The 12,455-nt window shown below is 37.7% G+C and overlaps 1 protein-coding gene across 1 annotated transcript in view; it reads left to right on the top strand.

The window, feature by feature from the left end:
• The window catches only part of DSG3 (desmoglein 3), a 50,685-nt gene that overhangs the window by 17,793 nt on the left and 20,437 nt on the right, over positions 1-12,455 (top strand). The window contains exons 4-8 of the mRNA XM_020992561.2: positions 1,103-1,258; positions 1,451-1,595; positions 8,442-8,608; positions 10,036-10,164; positions 10,820-11,005. Coding sequence (XP_020848220.1) covers positions 1,103-1,258; positions 1,451-1,595; positions 8,442-8,608; positions 10,036-10,164; positions 10,820-11,005 — 783 coding nt within the window. The remainder of the gene's footprint in view (positions 1-1,102; positions 1,259-1,450; positions 1,596-8,441; positions 8,609-10,035; positions 10,165-10,819; positions 11,006-12,455) is intronic.

Raw genomic sequence — 12,455 nt, 5'->3', positions numbered from 1 at the left:
ACATGGTCATGAAACTGCTAGGGAAGGTTGCAAGGCTGGATGTGGCTAAATGCCAAAATTAGTGGTATGAATAATAATTGCTATGGAGTTTCAGGGAAGGGAAGAATCAAAATGAGCTGGTATGGTCAGTAAAAGTCTAGGAAGATGAGTACTTAAACTGAGCCTTGAAGAATGTGGAATTTTGGTAAGTGGAGGTAAAGTTCTAAGGGGATCATATGAGCAAAGATTAGTTGGAGTTGAAAATTAGCATGGCACATGGGGGAGATAGGAAGGAGATTGGTCTGGTTAGAATAGGTTTGTGTTGGGGAGTAGTAAAAGAGAGAGTTGGGTAAGTAGGGTAGGCCCAGGAACAGGCCCAGACTACAGAGGGCATCAAATGCCAGAATAAAACGAGTTTTATAGTCTGGCCTAATCCTGCCATCACACTTTTCTACTTGGCTATTATCACACAGGAATTAATAAATTTTAGCAAGACTATATTACTGTATTTAACTGGACTGTATTTGACCTCAAAGGCCATTTAATATAATCCCTTCATTTAGGAGGTCCAAAGAGTACCACAAAGAGTAAGCATCAGAGGCAGAATCTGAACCCAGGTCTTCTGATTCTAAAATCAATACTCTTTGTATGGCTTCCTGTCCCTTCTTCACACCTAACCCCTTGGACCTACAACCAGAGACATTACAAAATGCTTTTAAATAACTGAAAGATCTGGATTCATCTTTGTACATGTTTTAAAATCTCCCTGCCCTGTCTTTAACTTGTCGACAAAAGCAGACCCCTCACTGTAACTCTAGCTCCAATACACAAAAGCCTCCTTAGAAAGCCAAGGTATTATGTATGAAAAAACAAATGATCCCTTCTTATCATCACTGCCAGTTTACATGTGAAGTTCCTAAAGTTTCTCAGCATTTTATAGATGAGGCAGGAAGTAGGTGGAGACAATAAGCAAGGGTAGAGAGACTGTCCCCAAATGGAGAAGGGAATGATGAATCAGAGTCCCCAGTGAGAGGTGTTTGGAGGCGGGGAAAGGAGAGGAGAAGCAATTTGTAAATTGTTTTTAATTATGATCCCCATAATTTTTTCCTATATTTTGATGCAGATTAGTTCAGATTTTCAAAAAACCCAGAGAATTACGTATCATATCTCTGGAGTGGGAATTGATCAGCCCCCTTACGGTATCTTCGTTGTTAACCCCACAACTGGTGAAATTAATATAACAGCAATCGTTGATCGTGAGGAAACCCCAATGTTCCAGGTAAGTAATGCCCTAATACAGTTCTGAATTTCCCCTTCTGCGCTGTGACTGATGATGCCACTCTTCTTTTAACAATTTAGAAAAAGATATTGGTGCTTGCATTATAATGTACAATTAGTCAATCTATAAACTTACCAATTTAGAGTCATGGGCATTTCCTCTGATTTGAATGCCATTTTCCTTTTTTTCTAGATCAACTGCCAGGCTCTGGATGAAATGGGAAGAAATGTAGAGACACCTCTTGTGCTTACAGTCAAAATTTTAGATGTCAATGACAATGCTCCAGTATTCTCACAAAGTGTATTCTATGGTGAAATTGAAGAAAACAGTGCTGCAAGTAAGTCTTCCACAGGACCCACCATTCTAGAGTTCTTGCCCAAACTAGGCATTGCTGTGGTGAGCTAGATGGATACAATAAACTGCAAATCGTATTTCTCAGAGTAATCCAATGAAAGTAGTAAGGAAACATTTTTCTAATTTTACGAAGAAGAAGGTTCAGATGAAGTGTAACTTATCCAGGATCACATAGCAAAGTGGCAGGTGAACTGGCATAAGAGCTCACCATTCCTGAATTTCAGAGTTATACCTCTGATGTATGAGTAACATTCTCTTTGAACTGTATCAATAATATTATTGCATGTCATCAGCAGGATATATATACATATATGTGTGTGTATGTATGTGTACATATATATATGTATATACAGTCCCAGTGCTCTATCTATTGTACCACCTACCTGCCCATATATACCATGCATATATATTGTATATGCACATGTATATATAACATAGCAGATATTATACATGTATGCATATATACATATAACATCTTACATATTTACATATATAATACAGTTGATATATTTGAACTCAGGTCTTCCTGACTTCAGGGCCAGTGTTCTATCCAGTGCCACCTAGCTGCCCATATATATGTGTATGTGTGTGCAGGTGTGTATATGCACATACAACATATACTTGTGATACCTATATGTATATATGCTATATTATATGTATATGTATGTATATACATATAAGATATAGTTAATATATTTAAACTTAGGTCTTCCTGACTTCAGGGCCAGTGCTGTATCCACTGTACCACCTAGATGCCCATGTGTATATGTTTGTGTGCATATATACACACAATATCACATCTGTGTGTACATCTGTGTATATGCATGTGTGATATAGTAAATCTATATATACTGTGTATATGCACATGTGATGTGTTGTATATGTATATGTGTAATATAATATATTATAAGTGCATGTATATATACATATATATTATACACACATATACATATATATGTGTGTGTGTATGTGTGTGTGTGTGTGTGTGTGTGTGTGTGTGTGTGTGTGTGTGTGTGTATAGGCAGCTACATGGAGCAGTGGATAGATCACTAGGCCTGAAGTCAGGTAGACCTGACTGAAACAACTGAATAGACACGCGCACACACACACACACACACACACACACACACACACACACACAGAGTCAGACTTATAAGTCCTATATATATCTGTCTGAGACGTAGAAGGCCTTCTCTTCAAGTCCTGCTCATCTAAAATCTATGCCCTTTGAAATAGATATTTGTATTTCTAGACATGAAGAGACAATGTAATGCAGTAGCTAAAGGACCTGGCTTGGAACCAGGAAGACCCAGGTTCAAGTATTGCTTCTAACACACAACAGCTATGGGATCATGAACCTCTCAGTGCCCTAGGCAACTCTAATATTCCAAGTTGCAGAGAAATTGCCAGTCTCACTAGTGAAGGTAATTTCCACACCAAGAGTTCCTTATACTAAAGATTTCTGTCCTGATCCCTCTAATTTTTGGAGCTCTCTCCTTCCTCTACTGATCTTATATTTATTTATCTGCGTACCTATTGAACTATGTCAAGTCAACAAGCACTTATTAAGTGACTAATATGTAGCAAGGCAACCGTCCCTGCCCTCAAGAAGCTCATCATCTAATGGGGGGGGGACAGGGGAGGAAGACAACATCCAAACACTATATAGAAACAAAATATATAAAGATAAGGTAGAAATAATCTCTGAAGGAAGACATTAGGGTTATCAAAGGACTGAGAAAGGCTTCTTGCAGAAAGCAGATTTTTGTCTGGGATTTGAAGGAAGCCAGCAGGCAGAAATAAGAAAGGAGAGAATTCTAGGCATAGAGGACAACCGGCGAAAACACACAGAGTGAAGAGATGGAGTGTCTTGTACAAGTAGGCCAGAGTTACTGGATTGTACCTGGAAGGAGTTAGGTAGAAAGATTATGAAGGGATTTGAAAGCCAAACAGAGGCTTTCATATTTGATCTTGGCAGGTGTATGAAATTCAGATCAAGGAGACTAGGGAGAGAAAAAGGAAACAAGGAAGTCTAGGTGTCTTTCTAATTTGCTTTGAATTAATACTGACCTATAAAGGCAATGATAAGCCACTGTATTGCCTTAATAAGTGATAAAATTAGTACAGTGTCTAGCAGGGCTTACCCCCTGAGATGGGTATGTTTTTAAAAGTCATAAGGAAAAATGAATTTGATGGCCAGGAGCCAAAAATTCTACCCTGATACAAGATCAGAAGTGATAGTGAGTCAGGCTATTTGGTAGTACTGCCAAAGAAAGTAAACAATTTAGTCTATCATGGAACTATATTAAATGTTTGACTGGTCAAAGTGGTTTGCTTGAAGAGGACATGCTAGAACCCTTGAGAAAAACCTAATTAACCAGGCAACTCTGTGACCTGAAATATGCTGTCAGCCTGCTGAAAGTATAACCTAAATTTTGGTGTCTGGTCTCTACTGAAAAACAGTGGGTGAGAAGGAAGCAAAAAACCTGCCCATTTTATAGTTAACCCACCAATAAAGAGGATCAGGGGCTACTACCTGCCAGAAAATGGGACTGATACCTAGCACAGTGCCTGGCACATAGTAGGTCCTTAATAAATTTTAGTTGACAGACTGACACTAACCAAGGAAGGGTGAAAAGGGCTTTGCCAAGGAATATCAAAACAGGGTGGTGACAGCTCTTGTATTCAACAGCATAGAAACAACACATTAGCACCTACTTATTAAGAGTAATTAAAGTCAGAAATTTCAGATGGTGGTTTTGACTCATTTGGGGGTACACTTCATACCTTGCCCACAGTATGATTTGTGGTACTTGCCCTGAGTGCTCTGTTTAAGGGGAGTTAAGATAATTAGATCCCAAGAGCATAACATAGAAGGCTGATGGATACAATGAGGGATCTCTTTTTGAGAGGACTTTATAAAATAAAATAAAAGCATGTATAATGGCAGGAATGCTCATAATGGCACACATGCAAATATTTTTGATAAGGGAGTACTGCAGATATATCTGCTCTTCGATAAGGAGTGCTGCAGAACTTCACACAGCTCTGGAGACTCAATTATTATCTTCAGCATGACCTTTTATACCTTGGAAATCAGAAAATGCTACAAGTCATGGCTTGATTTATTCTTTTGTTGATTGTCTAGACTAAAGAAAGTGATAGAAAAAGAGTTAATGATATAAATTAAACTTAAAAGTGTGGCATGTATACTTTTTTAGGAAAGCTGGTTGTCAAACATTTACTGTCACACCCTTGGGTGTAGAGTTTAGGGAAGGCTCAATTATTTAAAGATAATAAATCAAGTAGAGTCTCAGACAAGTAAGTGTTGGATTAGATGACTTGTAGATGACCTAGAGATTCAGCGATCTATGACCTGACAGCAGACAGATGATACTCATCCACTTCTCACTATGATACTAAAATTGATTTCCCCAGAAACTCTAAACCATTAGGTTGCAAGCACAACAGAGTCAATGATAGCCATAAATAGAGGTCATTAGTCCAAAGAGGGAACAAGGAAAGTTATATATATTTACAGCTAGATGATATTTTAGCAATTATGTAGTCCAACCACATCATTTTGCAGAAGAGGAAACTGAGGCCTGCCAGGGATAAATGACTTGCCCAAGATCACACAGGTAGTAAGTGGTTTGGGTAATTTGTTGTTGAGGATGTTAATAGTTATCATTATTAAAATAATGCTAATTTTAGCAATAGTTAGTTCTGCTTGGTTATGTCCAAGTAAGGCAGAAGGTTGCACATTAATCTAAAGAATGAGAGTAGGAAAGCAGAGAACATATCTGACAATAATCCCCTTTGGCCTACACATACTGAAGTTTCCAGACAGAATTTAAAAGCATAATCTTCCTCTTTACTAAATTGTGCAAGACCTAATTGGCATGAGTGGGTTGTAGCAAGATTTACATATCTGGGATACATGTTTTCCAAGGCAAGAAAGAGTCAAGGCTGTTGGTTAAATGGAGTAATTAAAGGCTTTTGCTTTTAACAAAGCCTACAGCTAAATTCAAGACAATTTAAAGGCTGTGTCACATGGAATGAAAAGCTATAATCGCAGAAGGATTTAAAGACGATTATTAGCTTGGCCCGTGTTGTATGAAGAGAGCAAGAAATAACGGTTGTAAATAAAAACAGAGTAGATTATAGGATAAGGTAGAGTAAAACACACTCCCTCTAGGAAGCAAGATGTCACCTAGAAATCCCATTTTTCTAATTCAAATTGGTGTCAATATCTATTTGAAGAAGTTGCAAGTGAAAAACATGGGTGTTAGACAAATCAAACTAAGTCACCCCTGACAGCTGTGTATCTCCCTCTAGATAAGCTAGGCTGCTTGTTGAAGGAATTGGATCAAAAGATAAATAGACAGACAGATAGAGTTTTTATTCAGCACTTAAACCTATGTGTTGGGCATTATGCTAAAAAGACATACAAATACAGGAAAACAAGATAGCCCCTGACCTCAGGGAGTTTACATTCTAATGCAAGAAAATAACACATAAGAGTTAGCTGTAAAGCAGGGGTTCATACAGCACCATAGTGTGGAGATGGTTGGGAAGTGGCAAGGAAGTAGAGGTCTGGACCCTGGCAGAGTAAGACAAAACCTTACCTTTCAAGGCTTGGGAGTAGTGGGAGAAGTGAGCGGGGAGGAGGCAAAAGGTGGTATCCAGGGTTTCACTGGGAGATGAGGATAATGATCGTGGGGCTGAAGGCATGTGTGGAGACAACTGGGAAGTAGAGAGGATGCTTGGACAAAAGAAAAGAGAATTGCTTGACTATTCCAAGCACCAGCCCTACTATTCAAACCCACAGCCTTCTTCCCTTTCTTTGAGCTCCTACAGCACTTCTTAAACCTGCCACTCATTGGGTGCTAAGTCACAAGTTGTCATATAGTCCTATTTTAATCTTGATGTTGAATGTCTTCCTGCTTTCCACCCCTCCAGCTCTGAGTTCCTGCAGGGCAAAAAGGTATATTCCTTTTGTATTTACCACCTCTGCTACATTCCTGTTACCCACCTAGCACAACAAATGCTGCCCTCCCCCTGCCAAAAAAAAAAATACATTTATAGCATCAAATTGAATTCACTGGATGTGGAACATAGTTTGAATCTGGACTAAAATTGCTCCAATAAAAGTGATTTCAAGCCATTCTTGTCCCCTGAAGTAGAAATTTGACAAAAGATTAGGACAGGTTCACTTGCAGCTACATAGATTTAGTAGCATATTTACAATCACCAATAATCAAAAATAGCCACAAGGCTACTTCAATACGCCCTTGATTCAATTCATTAAACATCTATTAAGTGTTCTGGGTACTGTGCTAGGAGTTAGGGAATGTGCAAAATTTATATAAGACACAGAAATAATTGTGAAATACAATAATGAAAGACACATGCAACAATGAGGCACAATGTGCTATATGAGGTATGAAAGGGAAAGGTCTTTGTTCACTGGTGAAATCAAAGGCTTCATGGAAGAAGGAAAAGCATATGAAGAAAAAATTAAAGAAAAGGGAGCAGCATGTAGAAATAGAGCTGCCCTTGGAGTTAATTAGACCTGAATTCAAGTTCCAAATAGAGAGGACAACTCTCTGAGACTACAAGTAGCAGGTGTAATAGTCATTCTGGCAATGTAACAGTCCTTCTGGTAAGGCATAGATTAGCCACCTTTGGCCCTAAATCACAAAGGACCCTGAAAGTTATATTTCTTCCTAGTTCCAGAAAATTACAAATTTTTGCTTTTCATAGGAAAAAAAGATTAAACCAAGTCTTTCCCATGAGTTATTTCAATTAAATCTGCCTGAGAATATGACTAATGAAATCCTTCTTTGTCCTTCTTTGAAGTTATTTTTATTGCTTGAATCCCAAATTTAGAGACATTTCCACCCCAAATGTTCACATGGACTATTTCTACCTGACATGTGGTTGAACCTTCTGAGCTCTTATTGGTATGATCAGCCACAGTTGGACCCACTGTAACTTGACTCCAACATAATGATGTCATTCTGGTCCTCTTTGAGAATGAAGGACAGCAACTATTGCTTGAATCATCCAAGAAATTCCTCAATTCTCTCTCTCATTTTTCTTTTTAAAAATTATTTTTATTATTAACTAGAAAATCTTGCTTTCATTATCTAAATAATACTTCAACTTACATAGACAAAACCTTGTATATTCAAACTCACAGTAGTATTACGACATATTGGACATAAAATTGTGCTTCTAACAAAGCAAAATAGTCCTCAGTATTCTTGGTAGTGTGCAAAAGTCAGCCCTGGAGACTACCAAGTGAACATGGCAGGTGTTGTCTTAATTAATTAGGCAGTGAGAGGTTAAATGACTTTCCCAGAGTCATCCATCAGGTATGTATCAGAGGCAGGACTCACAGTCAGGTCTGACTTCCAGATCAATAGCCTATCACTACATCATTGTTATGCACATCTTTATTTATAAATGTTCATACAAGTCAGCTCATCTGACTCTCAGAATCTCAGAGCTGGAAGGGACCTCAGAAACCATCCCTGAACAAGGATCTCCCTTATGCCATCCTCAACAAGAGCTCATCTAGTCTTTGCTTGAAGATTTCTAAATCTTCTACATGTTGCTTTTTCAGCTATCCAGATCCCACGCATTTAATAACTTTTAAAATCTGACTCAGTTAACTCCTGAATATATTGTTATATCTGCAAAACATAAACAATAAATATTTTAAAAAGTAAATTAGGAACAGAATGAAATTTTGTCGATTCTTTTGTGTGAACATAACATAGCTCTGTAAGTATTCGTTTTATTCATTTTTATTCTTCCCTAGATACACTGGTGATGGTGTTAAATGCGACAGATGCTGATGAACCAAATCATCTAAATTCTAAAATTGCCTTCAAAATAGTCTCTCAAGAGCCTGCGGGGCAACCCATGTTCCTCCTAAATAGACACACTGGAGAAGTGCGTTCAATGACCAGTACTCTTGATAGAGAGGTAAAGTAAAAGCATTTTTGGAGACTTCCTTGCCAAAAGATTTCACTTGAATAAAGCCAGAACAGAGAATTCTCCCGGCTTACATTTCACCAAAACACAAAAAAGAGAAAGGAAGAAGTTAGAACAAGCCTGAATTAGTTAGCTTGGGTATGATTTTGTTATGCAAAATACAACCTCATAAGGAAAGAGAAACAAGTCACCTACATGCTGTGTAAATTTAAATATCTGAGTGGAGACAGAGCAAAGTATGAGCATAAGAGAGGAAGTATTGGACTGAGAACAAATCCTCAGGTTACCAAAGGAGAGGAGAGATCTTTGAACAAAAAGGAAAGATTTTCTTGGAATCCATTTCAAACCTTCCCTGGAATTTCAAACTGCAGTCCTCTAGTCTTCCCCATAAGCTGCTCACCACTACTTTCTTTTTCTTTGCCTAACTTCTTTCAACTCCTTCCCTGCCTCTTTTCTACAATAATGAACCTTCTTTATCACTCTCCTTTTCCCTCTTGAATTCCCTAGTTCTTTTCTCTGCATTGGATTCTGGAAATGGAGAAAAACAGGGAATCATTATACGTGAAGTGGAAAAATCAATTTCCTCCCTTTCTCCTCAGGGGTGCAGCCCATTACCTTCTGCCCATTCCTACTCAAAGAACACCAACTTGTCATGGACTGCCTGTTACACTGTGGTCTACAAAGCCCACAGGACAACAAAGGCGCCTAGAGCCTTTCAATGGAGCATCCCATAAATTCATAACCGTCACTCCCCAGACCACAAGAAGCAGCAATTAGAAAGTTACTTACCAAAGATACGTAGTGAAAGCAACTTCTGCTGTATTTTTTATGATGGCTGACTGACAATTTCCATAGTACAACCACTAGATATAGCCAAATGCTAATTTCTTGGTGAAGCTGAATATTAAAACCTCTTAGTCAATAAGAAACATAAAGTAATTTTCAATAACATTGTTACTGGACATGTGATTTCACTGATATAGAAAACTCCCACTGAGAGCTTCCCTCTAAGAAACTAGGTTGGTGCTCTCTCTGCAATTTATAGTCTCGGAGATTTGTTGGGGACCCTGAGAAGCTAAGTCATTTGTTCATGGTTTTACAGACAATATGTATCAGAAGCTGATCCTGAACATAGTTCTTCCAGACTCCAAGGTCACCTTGCCGTCTACTACCTACCATTGCTTTTTCAAAGCACTTTATTGTGAATACAATCCACACATTTTTCCCCAAATGTGGTTCATATAAATCCTTAGTGCAGCCTATTATCAGTGATATTTTTCAGTGTTTGACAATATAGTTCTTCCCTCTCAAAGAGTTCTTGATTTATACAAAAATATTCTTATTCTGGGTGTTCAAAATAAGATATTTTAAAAGTCTGAATAAATTATTTTCTTTTTTTTTTCCTTTATTAAATTTAGAAATACAGCAAGTATAGCCTGCGTGTAAGTGGTGCAGATCTTGATGGAGCTGGACAGGCAACTGAATGTGGGTGTCAAATTACAATTAAAGATGTCAATGATAATTTCCCAATTTTTAAAGAATCACAGGTATGTTTTTTACTTTTTGACAAACCTAGATAGATAGATAGATAGATAGATATAACTTTGTATTCCTCTCTGCATGTTTAGATTGCTAACCTTGCCTGGAACGTCCTGTTTTCAACAGTGCCATTTTGCAGCTCACTGGCACTGTGCATGGATTGCCATGCCTAAAGTCAGGAAGATTCATTTTCCTGAGTTCAAATATGGTCTAAGATACTTACTATCTATGTGACCCTGGGTAAATCACTTTACCCTGTTTGCCTCAGTTTCCTCATCTGTAAAATGAACTGAAGAAGAAAATGGCAAACCATTCCAGTATCTTTGCCCAAAAAAACCCAAATGGGGTCACAAAGAATCTGAAATAACCAAAAAGAATAAACTACAAAAATAACATAGCATTTTATATTCAATGCATGTTTTTTGATTGAAATTAATTAACTGACACCATTGTAATCATAGGTATGCATTGAGCAGTCTGGGAATGCCAATATATTCTAGGGCAGCATTCCCATTGATCCTTATATTTTTCTCATGGCGGGCAGCCCCAAAGTCCCCTTTGTAAGTAGAGCATCTCCACTTCAAAGAAGAGAAAATAGCATAAATTCCTTTTAGAAAAGGACTAATAATTTAGCCTTAATAAGTTCTGCAACTCTCTTTTCAGCATTTAATAAAGATTGAAGAAAATACTCTCAGTTCCGAAGTCATTCGGTTTCAAGTAACAGATCTCGATGAAGAGTTCACAGATAATTGGTTTGCAGAATATTCCTTTACCTCTGGAAATGAAGGAAATTGGTTTGTAATAGAAACGGATACAAAAACCAATGAAGGAATCCTGAAAGTGGTTAAGGTATGTTGCTTGGGGGATTAGTTGAAGATGACCTCTGATTTCGCTGGGGTAAGGGGTTCCTAGTGAGGGAAATTCCAATACAGAACAACTTCAATTTATACTTAAGAGAGTTGCTTGAGGACACTGAGAAGTTAAATGATTTGTCCAGAGTCACACCGCCATCATTTGTTAGATGTGGGTCTTAAAGCCACCTTCCATTTTGTGGAAAAAATACTAAAATTAGATTCCTAGCAATCATAAGAGCTATGACCTTCACAAGTGGTATTAAAATTATACTCTTAATTGAAACTACTACATTTCCCCAACAAATTCAAGTGAATATACTTGTTCAGTTATTTGTATACTATATTTATCTGCATACATGTGCATTATCACAAGAATTTAAAATAAAATCAATATATTAATGTCACCCACTGTAATTGTATTCAAGTCCAACATTAGGGAAATATGGGTTAAATTTTGCATTATGGATTGGGATGATGAGGCAATAAATGTCCTCTAAATGGGTTCTAGCTATATGAAATAGCTAGAATTAAAAGCACAAAAATAAAGACTATCCTTGGAAAGTGAAAATGTCCTAACTGAATCTCCGGGGGGGGGGATGGATAGAGAGAGGGGACTACCAGTGGAAAGGTACAAAGACAGGAGGTAGAATATCAAATACTCTAAGGATTAATAAATAGGTTGGTATGGCCAGATGTTAGAGTGGTGGAGGGGAATAATGTATAAGAAGACTGTAAAGATAAGCAGGAGCCAGGTTGTGCAAAGTTTAAAAGCCAAATAGGAGTTTTTAGTTATTCTAGAGGTAATAGGGAACTATTGAAGTTTGGAGAGCATGGGGTGACATGATTAAACCTGTACTTTAGGAAAATTACTCTCGCAGCTGTGTAGAAGATGGATTAGAGAGAGGACAAACCTGAAGCAAGGAGAACAATTCAAAGTCTACTGTATTAGTTCAAGCAAGAGGTATTCAGGTGAACACTACTGTAGTGCTTTTGTGAGTAAAGAGGAAGGGGAGAGGGTAGTGACAAGATTTGGCAACTGATTATATTAATGGGGTAAGTGTGTATGAAGAATTGGCAATGTCACTGAGGTGGGGAACCTCAGTGACTAAGAGAAAGGTGGTACCCTCAACAGATGAGGAAGCTCAGCAGAGGAGAAGGTTTGGGAGGAAAGATAATAAACTCAGTTTTGTACATGTTGGGTTCAAGATGGTTACTAGACATTCAGTTTGACTCACCCACCCACTAATTCATAGGATCTTCTTGACATATCACTTCTAGTTTGTCCCACTTTTATCCAATATTTCTCTTTTGATTATGGTATCACTTTCCATTTTGGTAATATAATCATAGGTTATCTCCAACCATTTATTAGCTCTGTGACTAGGGACAAATCACTTCATTTCTATCAGCTTCAGTTTCCTCATTGTAAAATGGAGATGATAAAA

This window comes from Phascolarctos cinereus, unplaced genomic scaffold, assembly GCF_003287225.1.
Source record: "Phascolarctos cinereus isolate Bilbo 61053 unplaced genomic scaffold, phaCin_HiC Scaffold_4;HRSCAF=312, whole genome shotgun sequence".
In the NCBI taxonomy this organism is placed as follows: domain Eukaryota; kingdom Metazoa; phylum Chordata; class Mammalia; order Diprotodontia; family Phascolarctidae; genus Phascolarctos; species Phascolarctos cinereus.
This window is presented reverse-complemented; position numbering and strand designations above follow the sequence as displayed.